The sequence below is a fragment of the Callithrix jacchus genome, chromosome 2, assembly GCF_049354715.1.
Source record: "Callithrix jacchus isolate 240 chromosome 2, calJac240_pri, whole genome shotgun sequence".
Classification (NCBI taxonomy): Eukaryota; Metazoa; Chordata; class Mammalia; order Primates; family Cebidae; genus Callithrix; species Callithrix jacchus.
In genome coordinates, this window is record NC_133503.1 from 128696744 (window position 1) to 128713365 (window position 16622).

General features: G+C 36.5%; 2 protein-coding genes across 13 annotated transcripts in view; both read right to left on the bottom strand.

Moving 5' to 3' along the window:
- ATG10 (autophagy related 10) overlaps positions 1 to 16622 on the bottom strand; it is a 307667-nt gene that overhangs the window by 20426 nt on the left and 270619 nt on the right. For 8 of the 12 annotated variants that reach the window (XR_004739826.3, XM_078365884.1, XM_035291257.3 and 5 more), the window contains 2 exons: positions 901 to 998; positions 113 to 228 (listed from right to left, as the gene is read on the bottom strand). Coding sequence is in view for 10 of the 12 variants with exons in the window: in XM_078365884.1 (XP_078222010.1) it covers positions 117 to 228; positions 901 to 998 (210 nt within the window). In the remaining 2 variants the exon portion in view is untranslated. The remainder of the gene's footprint in view (positions 1 to 112; positions 229 to 900; positions 999 to 16622) is intronic. The other 4 variants (XR_013532597.1, XM_078365889.1, XM_078365887.1 and 1 more) reach the window with 1 other exon arrangement.
- The window catches only part of LOC144581584 (uncharacterized), a 45311-nt gene continuing 32172 nt past the window's right edge, over positions 3484 to 16622 (bottom strand). The window contains exon 2 of the transcript XR_013532598.1: positions 3484 to 3583. The gene's annotated coding sequence lies outside the window, so the exon portion shown is untranslated. The remainder of the gene's footprint in view (positions 3584 to 16622) is intronic.

The following is a 16622-nucleotide window of genomic DNA, read 5'->3' on the forward strand; positions in this document are numbered from 1 at the left end:
GTGTGCACACTAATGACAAAAGCAAATTTAATATTTAGTGGGATGAGTCTAAATTCAATGGAGACACTGATCTTTGTAACAGCAAAACATTAAATCCAGGCTTTTCTTTTACCTTGTTAATCGACATTTCGTTCATCGTGAGAGGTTGCTTTGGCATAACTCAGAGGTAGATTCAGCCCAACAACCGGCCCTACAATGCTCAGCCATGACGTGATATAGTTGACATTCCTAGGAAATAAATGAAATACAGGCCATGCTAATGTTTCCATTGCAGTTTTGGATGAATGGTAGAATATCATTCGGTCACTAACCGAAATGAGGCATTCTTCAAAGATGTATACCTACCACCTGGAATCTCAGCATTGCTGAATGCCAGCCCCATTGCTTGACAAGAATTTAAGGTCCAGAGAGCCTGCAAGGATCCCTCATTAGGGTGACTGAAGGATGAGGTAAGGCACTGGGGCTCCTGATTCCCCTTGATTCAAATTTTACCCTTAACAGTTTACAGCACTTACTAAGGTAGTAGAGTGCAGTGATTAAGAGCATGATTCTGAGGCCAAAATGCTCAGACTGAAATCCCACCAGTTAACTAGCAGTGTGACCTTGTTTGAGTTACTTAACTCCTCCATTCCATCACTTTCTCCTCTGTAAACTGGGTAAAAAAAAAATGGTACTTAGCACATAAGAATGCTGCAAAAATTCAGTCCTTTACTATATCTAAAACTCTTAGAACAGCACCTAGCATATCATAAAAATCAATGTGTTAGCCATTATTATTATTATTATTATTATGATTACAAAGAATATTTCTTTTTTTAGCCTAGTTTTTAGAGTCACATAAAAAGAGTTACAGTTTTAAAATCAGAGTAGAAGCCAATGTATCTTGAGGGTATTTCTTACTTATTGATTTTCTGAGAATTCTTTAATACAGGAGTCATGAATTCATTCGTCTTGCAGGGATGAAGTACAAAAAAGGGTTGCCCAAGTATTGGATGTTCCTGTAAGAATCAGAGTTGGTCCAGGGTCAGTGTGAGTTACTTTGAAAAGGTTATCTGGTTTACTCCTTTAAAAAAAAAGGTTTGTCTTAAATTCCAAGTTATTGAATTAATATACAGGCTTATTTTGTATTTTCAATTATAATTTATAATCCAAACATCAGAAAAAGTTGGTGAGAAGGGGCTACTCACTGATGAAGCATTATGGTTGAGTATAGCAGGGCACCCAGCTTTGTTTACACAATACAAACTATAGTTGCATTTTTTTTTTTTTTAAGACAGAGTTTCCCTCTTGTTACCCAGGCTGGAGCACAATGGCACGATCTCGGCTCCCTGCTACCTCCGCCTCCTGAGTTCAGGCAATTCTCTTGCCTCGGCCTGCTAAGTAGCTGGGATTACAGGCACACGCCACCATGCCCAGCTAATTTTTTGTATTTTTAGTAGAGACGGGGTTTCACCATGTTGACTAGGATGGTCTCGATCTTGACCTCGTGATCCACCTGCCGCGGCCTCCCAAAGTGCTGGGATTACAGGCTTGAGCCACCGCTCCCGGCCTATAGTTGCATTTTATCAGTTCCCTCTCTCTGTTGGCTAGTGTTTCTCTTTGGCCTATCATTCTTCAGTTTTCCCTCAAGAATGTTCACAAAGCTCAGCACTTTGACAACCTAAACAGTTCATTTTATTCACCTCTTTGTCAGTGGTAAGAGAATCAAAATCACTTGCATATTTACACAAATTTTGTCAACATGTTGATTCAAGCCTACCTGTATCCCATGCCAGTGGGCACATGTTCCATGAGTGGAATGGCAGATGAAAGGCAACGGTTTGCACTATTTAAGCTGTTCTCTTTCTCTCTTTCTCTCTCTCTCTCTCTCTCTCTCTCTCTCTCTCTCTCTCTCTCTCTTTCATCTCTATCTCATAGTTTTTGTTTTTCTTTTTCCTCATTTCTCTCCTTCTGTTTCTCCCAAGCCTACAGGGCTGTTTCTATAAGTTAAAAGCCTAAAATCTAGCTCTGTTCCTTTTATATGGTAGTAATTGGCTATAAAATATAGCTCAGACTGCACCCACATCAGGGACACGGACATTATTTGCCAAGCAATGGGGAGCCCTAGAAGGTTTCCATTTAGTGGGTAATCTGCACAAGTTCTACCAACATGAACACTATTATTGATGATGCATTATTGATTATTTACATTGTGGATTAACCATTATGCTAGACATTGCAAGCTCAAATACCTATGAAGAAGAAGCAGGTGACCTAAGGGGATAATGCCAGCTAAATACACCAGCAGATGACAGGGCCCATGAGGAACTGCCGAGTGCACCCATCCGAGGCCATGCTGGCTACTCAGCTCTGGCCACTGTGTCATGTGGAAATGCAGGTTCAGCATGCCAGACCTTCTCATTTGTGAAACTAACCTAGAAAATCCAAAGTTGATGTTAAACCTACTACTTTTATGTGTTGGCACAATTTATTTTTAAACATGGAGCGGAACAAATAAAACAGGCTTATAGGCTGGATTTAGACTAGGGGATGCCTAGCTTCTTCTCTTGGCTTCTTCTCTTAGCCAACCCAAGGAGAAGTTGAACTCAGGGCTATTGATGGGAAGAATTATGTGGCTGTCCCTGCTGCCTCCACCCCTCAGCTATGAACATTTATGTGTGCATGCATATGCACACAAGTCATTCACAAGAACTGGGAAGGACAGTTCCACTTGTATTGGTGACACTGGGTATGGAGATTTGGGTTGGCGGTGGTAAGGGATGAGTTATCCACTAGTTATAGGTTATTGCATGTGTCTGGCCTTTTTAGTACCACCTGGCATTTTTTTTCTCCCTGAGTACCACCTCCAGGTAACTCTGACCAGTAGCCTGATTTTCCAGCAAGGCATCAGCTTCCTCTCTACAGTTTTCTTCCCAACCTTCATTGCCATCCCTAACCGGGCCCTGGGCTCAAAGCCCTGATGTGTTGTGCCTATGTCAAGTCCTCCTGTTCAAGTTGACTCTAGTTTCCCTTATCTGCCTTAAACTAACATTTAGTAATTCAATACATATTAATCAATCATCTTTTTTATGTGTCTGCCAGAATACTTCTAGGTATAGTTATAGAGACTACTGTATCTCTTAGATAAACAAAATTCCTGATGCACTAGAACTTACATTCCAGTACAGGAGACAGCCAATAAACACACAGAACAAATAAATAAGATAATCCAGATAATTATTCATCCTATGAAGGAAAAACAACAGGGTGACATGATTCTGGAGGGATTGTGATGACATTAGAGTTGGAAAGGGAAGGCCTCACAGAAGAGGTGATACAATGGACTGAATGTGTGTGTCCCTCTAAAATTCGTATGTTGAAATCCTAACCACCAAAGTGATGGTATTAAAAGTTGGGGCCCTTTGCAGGTGATTAGGTCATGAGCATGAACCCCTCATGAATGGGATTAGTGCCCTTATAAAAAAGACCCAGAGAGCTCTCTCACCTTTTTCCTATCATGTGGGGATACAGTGAGAAGATGGCATCTATGAAATAGACACTGGATCTTCCAGTGCCCTCATCCTGGATTCCGTAGCCTTCAGAACTGGGAGAAATAAATGTTGGTTGTTGAGTCACCCAGTCCATGGTATTTTTGTCATGGCAGCCTAAATAGACTAAGACAAGGTGCCACTTAATCAGAGATCAGAATGACAAGGAAAAAAAACACCCATGCAGAGGTTTAGGAACAGAATGTTGAGGCAGATGACCCTAAGGGGAAATGAACACAGGAAACATGCAGGAAAAATGCAAAAAAAAAAACCCAACCAAACTAAAAACAAAAACAGAATTATTCTGGACTAAAATAATGACTGTTTAGAAAGCTGGGATTTAAAAAGATAAAAGTAGTCTAAATTCTTTTGGGATGACTTACATAGTTACCTATGGAAGGAATAAAGAGCTACAATCCAATCTTATTGATGTAAAGACACATTATCTTCTCTAATAAAATGAAACCTAGATTTCCAAATTTCCACGGGACGGAAACACTTATAATCGAGAGAATCAGTTCAATCACACAGCCTCCACTCTCTCCAAGACCCGCTCTCCCTTAGGCATCTCTTATCTAAGAGGTAGATAGGCACTTACAGTTCAGGGAACTATTTTCTTGGAGGAGTCTTAGGACCACGGCACACTGCAGCTCTGCTCATTCAATGCTGCTTTGTAAAGACTTGGACTTTACTTATATAAGTCTTCTTCTTCTCATTCCACATAGCAAGTGGGTAAGCGCATGCATGAGCTCTGCAGTTAATACTGTTTGGGGTCAAGTCCTGTTCTACCACTTGGTAGCTGTGAGCTATTGGGAAAGTCACTTAACCATTTTATGTCTTTGTCTCCTCATCTGGTAACTGTGGCTAATGATACCATCTGCCTCAGAGACTTGACTCTGACCCTTAGATATGCTATTAGATAATACCATAGAAGTACACAGAACAGGACCTGATGCCTATTATTTAATCCACTGATATCTAAATAGAAAAGGATAACAGCCAGACATTCAGAAAGTAGTCTTATGGTACCCTATGTTAAAGCCCAATTTCAATCTAAAAATAGGAAGCTCCTGTAAATTAAGTAGCATATTAAAAGCATCACTGACCAGTACCTAAGTGTTTAGGAATATTTGACAACTGATTATAGGTGAAAGGAAGAAAGGTCTAAATTAGCAAAAAGTCTAGGTCTATAATGGCAACTAGAACTATCATGATATTTGATTCAGGTTTAAAATGAAATTAATGAAAAATAATTAAAATAAATTTAAATTAAAAGCTCAGGTACTTCAAAAACTCTTCTTCAGTAATCTCTAACATTATAATATTCATTTTTCCTCAAAGAACATAAAACAGTCATATTACCATTTAAGGTTATGTTCTAATAAAATAAAATGCACGGTGATGTTCATGTAAAACATTTTTAAAAATAATTAAAACTTTCATGCCTCTGAAGAGCTTTTAGAATAGCTTGAGCATTTCTTTAATGCAGGTTTGGCCGTCTTTAAAAAATTCTTTACCTTTACTATACTGAGCCCTTATATTAAAATTAAATAGAATATATTAAAATGAATGACTGTCTTTAAAATTATAAGTTTAAATGTATTAATAAATTGGATTTTAAGATAAAAATTATATTGTTTTTACAAAATGCTTTTGGTTTAAAGCCTATGATATGCTGATCAGCTTAAAATAGGAATTATAAGATATACTTATGTAATCTTTTAGAAGAATTCTATAAATTAATAACAATAGCAGTGGACTTCCAGCTGTGACAGCATAAAGAGGTCAGGAAATCCTCTCCCCAGAAAATAAGTATAAATATGAACAAAATTGTTAAAAATAAACCATTTTTGGGTCCTGGAAATCGCCAAGGGCAAATATAAAATCTGAGAAGTGTTTAGTTCATGATAATCTGCTAAACTTCAAGTAAGAAACAGAGGGGATCTGAAGCCTTCTTGCCTGGAAGTACTTCTGATGATCCCCTCCATCAACAGAAGTTTTACCAGAGCAGTCTGGCCATAAGAACCAATAACTGTGTGGCCAGAGGGGCCGGCCTGATTTCCAACAGATAGCTAAAACTATTGCTCAGCAGCACTGTCAACAAAAACAGCAAAACAGGTACTAAATGAAAAGGAAAAACTGCAGCTCTGCTGGTCAGAGGTTGCAATCCCAGTTGAGGCAAGCAGCAAACTACCAGTAATTTAATGGGGAGAATCTGGAAATAAGACAGTCAGAAAAGGAGTAGATAAGTTCTCCAGGCACCACTGGCTGATGGAAAGGGGATGTTCAGGGGAGACAAGAGAAGGCCTGATGGGAAGTAAGAGCCAAGACCAACATGAATTCTACTTGAATTTTTAGTGTGTTTCTAATTCATGTACACATCCATTGGCAAAAGGAAAAGGCATTACAGGCTTGAGGTATTTAAGCACAATCATTTCTGTCCAATCATTGGCCAACCTGCAAGCTTTACAGACATAGCTGGATGGATAACCCTCAGGAAGGCAGTCTAAAAAATAAAAATAAGAATTAAAAACCCAGTAGCAGAGACATCAGTGGCCACACTTACAGGGAAAAAAACTGCAGCTAAAGCCTAGGAAAGTTACTAAACCAAACGAAAACAACAACAACAAGAAAACACAACCCTCAGGAAAAAATATTGGAATCCAGAATTGCTGCAATATATCATCTAAAATGTCTAGTTTTCAAAGGCATTTATGTGACATGCAAAGAAACCAAAAAGTGTAGTTCATACAAGGGAGAAAAATCATTATTAGAAACCAACTCTGAGTAGACTCAAATGCTGGATTTACAAAGAATTAAAAGCAGCTATTACAAATATGTTCAGAGAATTAAAGAAAACTAGAATTACAGCCGAAAAATTATGACACTGGCTCTGCAAATACCTAATCTCAATAGAGGAATACAAACTATAAAAAGAACTAAATAGAAATTCTAGAATTGAAAAGTACAATGCCATAAATAAAAAATTGACTAGGTGGACTCAACAGTAAATATACGACAGCAGTACAAAGGATTAGTGGATTCGAAGTTTTCAATGTGAAGAAAAGACAGGAAAACAATTGAAGAAAAATGAACCTTAGACATCTGTGGGAAAACATCACCTGTACCAGAATACATATAATAATAATCTGAAAAAGAGGAAGGGGAGAAAAGGGCAGACAAAATAGCCAAAGATGAAACTGTGATGTTTTAGAAAAACATCAAAGTTTTTCTAAACTTTGATGAAATACATTAATCTGCAGATCCAAGAAGCTCAACAAACTCTAAGTAGAAATATAAAAAGACCCACATCTAGACACATCATAGTCAAATAGCTGACAGCCAAAGATAAGGAGAAATCTTAAAAACAGCAAGAGAGTCCTCTAGGACCCATCACATAAAGAGGAATAGCAATTCAAAAAACAGCTGATCAGTCAGATATCCTTCTTATCAGTCCAGATAGGAGCAGAATGACATGTTCAGAGTAATGACTGAAAAAACTCAAACTGTCAACCAAGAATTCTGCATTCTTCAGAAATGAAAGTACTGTAAATATATTCCCAGGGAAACAGACTTGAGAGAATTCCTTGCTAGTAGATTTGCCTTATAAGATATACTAAAAAAAAAAAAAGTCCTTCAGGAAATAATACCAGGGTAACTAAAATCCACAGAGAAAAATGAAAAGTGTCATAAATGGTGAATACAAAAGACTAAGTACTTTCTCTTTTATTGATTTTTTAAAAACGATGTAAGATTATATAAGCAAAAATCCTAACACTGCAGTGTTGAGTTTGTAACATAAATGTAATATACATGACAATAATGGTACAAAGGAAGGGGAAAGAAATGAAAGCATATTTAACAAAGTGGCTATATTTTATTTTTTAAATAAATTTTTTCTTTTTGAGATAAAGTCTATGTTGCCAGGCTAGTCTTGAACTCTGAACTCATCCATCCTCCCAACTCAATCTCCCAAAGTGCTAGGATTATAGGCATCAGCCCTTGTACCTGGCCCAAAGTTGCTATCTTTTACCAGAATTAAGTCAGTATTGGCAGAACACGGTGGCTCATGCCTATAATCCCAGCACTTTGGGAGGTTGAGGTGGGCAGATCACTTGATGCCAGGAGTTAGAGAAGCCTGGCCAACATGGTGAAAACCTGTCTCGACTAAAAGTACAAAAATTAGCTGGGCATGATGGTGCATGCCTGTAGTACCAGCTACTTGGGAGGTTGAGGCAGGGGAATTTCCTGAACCCAGAAGGCGGAGGTTGCAGTGAGCCGAGATGGTGCCACTGCACTCCAGCCTGGGCAACAGAGTGAGATTCTGACTCAAAAAAAAAAAAAAAAGTCAGTATTAAGTTGTGCCTCTGTTAGAATGTTAGTAAAGATGTTTTTGAGAGCTTATGGAACTCAAAAGCTTTTTCTTGTTGTGAAGCAAATCCTTTAAGTATGTTGTTAATCGTGACCACTCTTCTAGCAATGTGTCAAAAGCATCCATAATTAATTTACATGGTTAAATTGTACATGCTTCAACACTCAATACTTTCTAAAATGTATCAGTTTCTTTTAGTTGTGGCAAATTAGCCAAATCCTTAATTACTTTCAAATACAAATGGAAAATTAATTTTTAGAGTATTCCAAATAAATCCTTGTTTCTAAATATATAGGACTATTGAATAAAAAGTCTTGAGTTATGAAGAATGAAATAATGGTCATATGATATAGAAAAACAAGTTTCCTTTATGTGACTAGAATTCATATATCATTCATTTATCAAACATTAAATCATCTTGTCTGATAATTTTAAATTGATTTAAGTTTCAATCAAGGCAATGGGTGAAAACTGTGGTTAATCTCATGGAAATCTTAATGCTGCAGAAATCACAGAATTCAAAAGTTAGCATAGTAGCCTGAGCCAATACTATTTTTTCAGTCACATTCTATCAGCTGATTCTGCAAGCCCTAGCAATTTGTATTCAGAGAAAGTGGAGTACAGAATTTACAAGTAATTTGAGACATGTGATTAGTGCAGACAATCAATCTGGATAATATTCTCCAAGAGCCATTATTTTCCAACGGAGATTTTGTAAGGCTTATGCTATCAAGAAAGATTATCTGTATTTTCTATTATTTTTCTTCAGACAGCCAGAATCAAAGATGAAAGCAGTCATTAGTTGGTTTAAGAATTATGTGTTAAGAGTTTTAAAAAAAATCTAAACTCTACTCCTTATTTGTTTAACATACCCTTTGCAGAAATAGAAGAACATCAAAACTATTGGGATCCTTTTAGTGACATTTCTGAAATCGATTCAGGAGGTAAATTCATGTGAAAGTGCTACCATCTGCTGTCAGTAATAATGAACTGAGCAAATCTGCACTGAGAAAAATGTTCGTGTGGAAATACACACAGCCAATGAACTGTGTTAGGCTTACAACTCTATAAACACTTCTACTGGAACAAAGTTCTGCTAAATGGTTTTCCATGAAAATAGAAAGGATGGGTCAGATTCCTATCTCTGTAACTCCAGAGAAGTTATATAAGCATATTTCCTCATGAAATTTAATTTAGCAATGGCTAAATGTCTCATAAAGTCAGACAAGAATACTGTGAATTGGTTTTAGAACTATTAGATGTGACGATCACAAGGAAATGATAATACTGCACCTTTATTCTTACAAGTAAAAAATATGATGAGTTACTTGGTTCATTTCTTAATTTTCTGGGCTCTTTGGGAGGGTGCAAAAATAATTTCACATATTAAGCTTTCATCCAGTTTCATATTCCAGATTGATCAAATTTGCCTTCCACTCTAGGCACATTCCTTAGAAATGGAGGGAGGTATCTCCCTCATCCTAACCCCTCTAGCAGGGGAAGAAAAATGACTACCGAGCATTGTGATCTGCAGGATTAGGCACTGTACTAAGTGCTTTATATGGCCACATACCACAAAAACTCTTTGAGTGAGTCTTTATTATTGCCACTCCGGGTAGTGAGGGGCAGAGCGCCTCTCTACCTCCTAAGTCCACACACTTACGCTGCACCTCCTCATGCCTCCGACCAGAATTAATGTCTAGGGTAGTTCCTGACTTCCATCCTCTAGTCGACTCCTTCAAAAATCCATTTATTGATTTTAAAATCATGTGTTTTCATAAAATTATAAGAGTAATATACACATGGAGTTCAGAAAATACCAAGAACAAAGAATAAAAGCAACTAATCCCAAATAGCCTAACTCAGATTTAAGACCTTTTTATACACATTTATACTTTCTGTTGCTTGTTATTCACTGAACAGATATTTAATGGTTGTGCTTAGTGCCAGTCCCTACCATATGTGTCTTTTGTTGATCCTCTTTAGGTATATTTGTCCTTTGTTTTACTAATTTCTGCATTTACTTTTATTATTTGCCTCCATATATTTTTGTTTGGGTTATTTTGTTTTTCTTAATTTTTTTTTATATTTCCATAGGTACTGAAAAAGTTATACATAAAGAATATGTAATCTTCAGTGTTGGCTACAGTGTTCTACATGTTTCATTAGATTAAGCTAGCTGTTTGTATTGTTTACAGGTATATCCTTGTTTGCTTGATTTATTAATTTCTAAGAGAAATTTAAATCTCCCGTATAACAGTTGATTTGCCCATTATTGTTTGTCAATTGTAGTTTGTCAATTTTTGCTTTATATATCCAAAAGCTGTGTTATTTAAATGCCCAGAAGTATATCTTCTTAGAAGACTGAAACTTTAATATGAAGTGATCATATTTATCTCAAATTATGTTTTCTGCCAAAAATAATTCTTACCTGATATTAATATAGCTACATCAACTTTCTTTTTATAGTATTCATTTAAAAAATTGTTTGACTTCTTGTCTTTCTGCATCCTTATGTTTAAGATATTTTCTAAAAAAGAACATAGATGAATTTTTAAACATTCACCTTTACAATCTGTCTCTTAATTGGGGTGTTTAGTTCACTTACAGGCTTTGTGATTACTGACATAATTTGATTTCTTTTTTTCCATCTTATTGTAGGCTTTTTACTCATTCTATTTTTAATGCTTCTTCCTTTTGTTTCCTTTTTTTTCTTCCTGTTTCCTTCTTTGTATACTAAATGCAGGATTAAAATTTTTTCTCACTGCTTTTTCTCTTTTTATTAGCTTGAAAAATTACATACTGTTAGTATATTCCTAAACATTTAGTGGTTATCCTTAAATTTTAAAATAGCTATTTCACTTAATAAAATCTACGATTATTCTGTATCTTTATCTTTTCCCAAACAATTCAAGTCCTCAGTACTCTGATCACCCTTCCTGATTTATGTACTACTGTTGTCTAGTATTTCCACTATATTTTTGGTTAACCCCAGAAAGTAGATATTATTAGTACTTTATAGCTCAATGTTTGTTAAAATTTACCCACATTTTGCTGTTCTTCTTGCTTACTATTTTTCCCTATATCTCAGCATCCATTCTGGAACAATATTCTGTCATTGAAATATGTCCTTCAGAACACCACTTGGTGAGAATCTGTAGGTAGTAAATTGTCCCATCCTGTGAATGCTTTATGTTGCCCTTATTTTTGAAAAATAGGTTTTTGTAGGTATAAAATTCTAAGTTACAATGATTTTTTGTTTTTAGCACTTGGATTATATTATCCCATTTTCTTCTGGCTTCCATTTTTTCTGGGTAGAAGTTGACTATCAGTATAATTGTCATTCCCTTTAAGATCATCTCTTTCTCTCTACTATTTCACTGTAATGTACATAGGTGTGGATTTCTTTTCATTTTTCATTGTGGGGATTCACTGAGCTTCCCAAACCTAAATATCAGTGCCTTTTCAACAATTCTGGAAAATTCTCAGCATCAGCTCTTTGAATATTGCCTCTACTTCATTCTCCCTAGCCTTTCCTCCTGGAACTTATTAGACATGTTAGTCTTCCTCTATCCTTTACATTTCTTAATGTGTTACCGTATTTACTATTTCTTTCTTATTTTTTTTTTGCTACAATGTATGCAATTCTTCAGATTCTTCTAGTACATTAATCCTCTCTTTAACTGTAGTTACCTGCTTTTTAGAACAGACATTATGTACTTTTCTTTGTCTAAAAGTTCTGATTATTTCTTAAGTTTGATCATTTTCTACAGTCTTCTTCCTATGTCATACTTTAATATTTTTATCCATTTAAAAAATATGTTCAATATATTTATATTTTTGCACTGAATAATTTCAGTATCTGGCTTTATGGGTCCGCTACTAGTTTGTTGTCTGCTGGCCCTCATTCATAATGGCTCGTTATAAATTCTGTATTTTTTTTTATCATGACTTTATAGTAGGACTTTAAATATGATAATTCTTTGAGGCCTAACATTGAAAGTGCATCCCACCAAAGAAGTTTATATATGCTTCTGACTGGTCCCTAGGAGGAATTCCAACTCCATGACTTGAGGGTGAGCCTGTGTTTATAGATTTTCTGGGGAGATTTTATTTTCCTCTTTTTATCTGTTCTGGACATAATAAGGTAGAGAGAGTCAAATGGAGAAGAGAGAAAAAAATTAAATATATAGAGAATGATGGAGGAGGGCTATTTTATGTAAACTGGTAAGGGAAGACCTAATTGCAGAGGTAACAGTTGAGCAGAGACCTGACCAAGAGAGGAGCAAGTCATGCAGTTCTGTGTGAAAAGAGTATTTCCAGCTTGAGAACACCAAATGAAAAGACCCTAGAACCATAAGGCAGAAGGGGGTTGGGAATGTTCAGAGAATGACAAGACCATTGCTGGTCAGGTGAAATGAAGAGGAATGACAGTGGAAGTAAGACCAGAGAGATAGCCAAGATGCAGAATCATGTAGTGTCTCAAAATGCATGGAAAGGAGTTGGGATTTTATTCTGAGTGTGATGGGAAGAGTTTGGAATATTCTGAACAAAAAAGTGATACATTCCAATTTGCATTTAAAAACATTACCTTGATATTGTAAAGCAAAAGGGGAAGCAAGAAGAACAGTTGGGAGGTTACTGTTGCAGCCCAGACAAAACATAATAATGACTTGTATAAGGCAAGAGTAGTGTGAGGAAAAACAGTCAGATTTGGATTTATTTTGACAGTAGAGCCAACAAGATTTACTAAAGGGTCTGATAGGTTGTGTAAGAAAAAGAGAAGAGCCAACGATGACACCAAGGTGAAATGCCTTTTCACATTTTCTTGACTATTTGTCTATTCAGGTTTTATGGGGATTTTCTTATTAATTTATATTTGCTACTTAACAGCTTTTGGGATATTGATCTTTTTCATCCATTCAGCCATCACTGTGGTCTATGCACTGGGTTAAATGTTAGTTATATCACAATGAATAAACAGATAACCTCTGCTGTCATGAAAGGTGTTGAAATACTCCAAGTTTTTTTCTTTCCAGATTGTTATTTGTCTTTAAATTTTGCTCATGATGACTTGGCAATGTGAAATGTAATGTTAGATAATTAAATCTATAACTTTTCTCCTTTGCTATTTCTTTTTTTAAAAGTTTTATGGATATATAATAGTTGTACATATTGATGGGGTACCTGTGATATTTTGATACAGGCATACAATGTAACTGAGTAACTGGGATATCCATCACCTTAAACCTTTATTATTTCTTTGTGTTGCAAACATTCCAAATCTACTCCTTCAGTTATTTTGAACTATCCAAAAAATTATTTCTTAAGTCACCCTATTGTGCTAACAAACATTAGATCTTACTTTATCTATTTTTGTACCCATTAACCAACCCCTTTATCTGCTCTCCTCACTACTCTTCCCAGCCTCTTGTAACCACCACTATATTCACTTCCTCCATGAGATCCATTTTTTTTTAGCTCCCTCGTATGAGTGAGAACATGCAACCTTTGTCTTTCTGTACGTGGCTTATTTCACTTAACATAATGTCCTCCAGATCCATTCATATTATTGCAAATAACATATTTTATTTTTTAATGTTGAATAATATTCTATTGTGTGTGTGTGTGTGTGTGTGTATATACACACACCACATTTTCTTTATCCTTTCTCTTTCATTTAGGTTGATTTCATATCTTCACTATTGTGAATAGTGCTGCAATAAACAGAGGAGTGCAGATATCTTTCACATACTGATTTCCTTTCTTTTGGATCTATACCCAGCAGTTGAATTGCTGGATCATATGGCATTTCTATTTTTAGTTTTTTAAAGGAACCTCAATACTGTTCTCCGTAGTGGTTGTGTTAACTTACATTCCCACCAACAGTGTAAGAGTGTTCCCCTTTCTCTATGTCCTTTCCAGCATTTGCCATTTTCTCTCTTTTTGATAACAGCCATTTTAACTGGAGTGAGATGATATTTCATTGTGGTTTTGATTTGTATTTCCTTGATGATTAGTGATGTTGGGCAATTTCTCATATATTTTTTAGCCATTTATATGTCTTCTTTTTAAAAATGTATACTCAGATCTTTTACCAATTTTGAAATTGGATTATTTGGAGGGTGTTTGGTATTGGCTTGAGTTCCTTATATATTCTGATTATTAATCATTGCCAATTGAAGAGTTTGAAAACATTTTCTCCCACTCTGTAGGATTATTTCTTCACTTAGTTAATTCTTTCCTTTGCTGTGCAGAAGCTTTTGACCCAATATTTATATATAGTTTATTATTAAACTACTTGGTGTTCCCCAAACACACTACTTCTTCTTACCTACAGGCCTTTGCACATGCTGTTCTCTCTGCCTGAAGCACCCTCTTTTCCTCCTTCACCACTAATCCCTGACTAATCAGGCCCCCTCCATCTGTGTTCCCACTGTATCCCATGCCTAAGTCTACTGCTAATTCCATACTGTTCTGTAGAGGCAACTGACTGTTTATAAAAGTCTTCCTCTACTACTCTCTAATTCCTTGAGGGCAGAGGAAGTATTCTGATTACTATTTTAATCTTAGCATCCAGATTAGTGCCTTTCATCTAGTAGGTACTCAATAAATATTTGTGGAATTTATTTAGACAAGGACAGCCTATTGTGCCAAAGTAAGTTATTACTGGCATATGCTACCTGCTCCATAAATGGGAATATTTGTGTGGAGGGCACCCATAGCCCCTATGTCACTGTATGAACACCATTCTCTCTCCTTGGCACAAAACTGGAGACAGCACCTTCTATACATTACAGGGGTCCCAAGGTAAGATAAAAATTTCAGTATCTGTTTTCTCAAATATTTTTTCTAATGTGTATCTAAGAACAAAAGAGAGGATTTGAGGGCATGGTTAGGATAACCCTCTACATGTAATTTACTGTATCTATTGGCTTCCACATTTAAAAAAAAATAGCATCTTCTTTTACCATCATGGAAAATTGATGCACTAAGATACATATTTTAGTTTTGTGAGTTTGCCTACTCCTTGCCACACCACTGTATCTGCCAGACTAAGAAGCAGACTCAAATACTACCAAAATACATGCCTTCCTACTTTATTCCCACCTTTGTTACTCCATATGTTTTTTACTCATGCATACAGTAAACATCACTGGATACTTATTGTGAATAAGATTCCATGCTAAACACTCATATCCATCCATTTGCCCATCCATTTATTCAACAAACATTTATGGAGCACATTCTATATATATGCCAGGCACTTTTCTAGGCATTACAAATATTTGCATACTAAAGACCAAAGCAAAATTTGTTCTCATAGAATTTACATTCCAGTTATAGGTACTAGAAAGACATAAAACAGCATCTCATTCTCTTAATTCATGGAGTTTATGGACCAGTTGCACCTGCAATACTACAAGTCTTGAATTGTACCTCTAGAGGAAAGAATCCCAAAGGTGAAATACTCATGCCCCACCCTTGAATGAAAAAGCAGATCCCTAGTGAGGATAGCAGGGATCGCTGATAGCTGGGCAGTTGTAGCAGGTGGGTTGGTGGTGGTAATAGGACTGTGACTAGGAAAACCTGGTAAGAAAGACTCCTTCTATGGCAGCAATTAATTTCATCATTTGGAGGGAAGGCACAGGTAATCCTCACACTTCCAGAGGAGACCATGTAGGGATCATAGTGGCAGTAACAAAAAATGAGACACTCCTCACTATAAGATGGAGGGTGTTCCAAGGACAGTCTGAGGTGCCTGAGGGTCACAGAGGAGCTTACCCGCAAAATAAAGGAAAACTTTGATGGAGAGGTGGCCCAGGCCTAAGGCTCCATGGATGGAAAGACCCCTTTTTCCCTGGGATGATACTCCTAGTAAGATCTTGCTTGCCTTGAAACTCAATCACTATTTTCTTAAAGGCAGATCCAATGTTTGCTGTATGGTTTCAATTGTCTGCTTTCTGTAACACTGTGTTGAGTGGCAACAGCTAGAAACATCAGTCTGTATAGCAGGATGTATATTTTCATGAGCTATGAGAGATCCTGAGTCAAATGAAATCTGGAATTTCCTCTCTCCTCCCCATACTCCATTAGGGCATCTAACATTCAAGGATTACAGAAATAACTGTTATACATAAGAAATTGGTTGTGATCCTGGCTACTCAAAGGTATAAATCCAGGAATATGGGAATTCAAAGAAAGGAGAGAGAGAAGGCAGCAAAGACTTCTTAAAGATATGCTATTTAAGGCTGGACATGGTGGCTCAGGTCTGTAATCCCAGCACTTTGGGAAGCCGAGGCAAGTGGATCACAAGATCAAGGGATCGAGACCATCCTGGCCAACATGGTGAAACCCCATCTCTACTAAAAGCACAAACAATTAGCTGGGCATGGTGGTATGCACCTGTAGCCCCAGCTACTTGGGAGGCTGAGGCAGGAGAATCACTTGAACCCGAGAAGGGGAGGTTGCAGTGAGCTGAGATTGTGTCACTGCACTCCAGCCTGGCAACAGAAGAGGACTCTGTCTCAAAAAAAAAAAAAAAAGTTTGGTATTTAATCTGGTCTAGACCTTAAAAGATAGGCAGGACTCAGGGAGGAGAAGAACAAAGTGTGGCTGTAGAATTTAAGCCAGAAATAGCCTACTCCAAGTTTAATAGGAAAAGAATTAACAGAGATATACCAACTTCCATCTTTTAGGTAAGACTCAGAAGTTTGATAAAT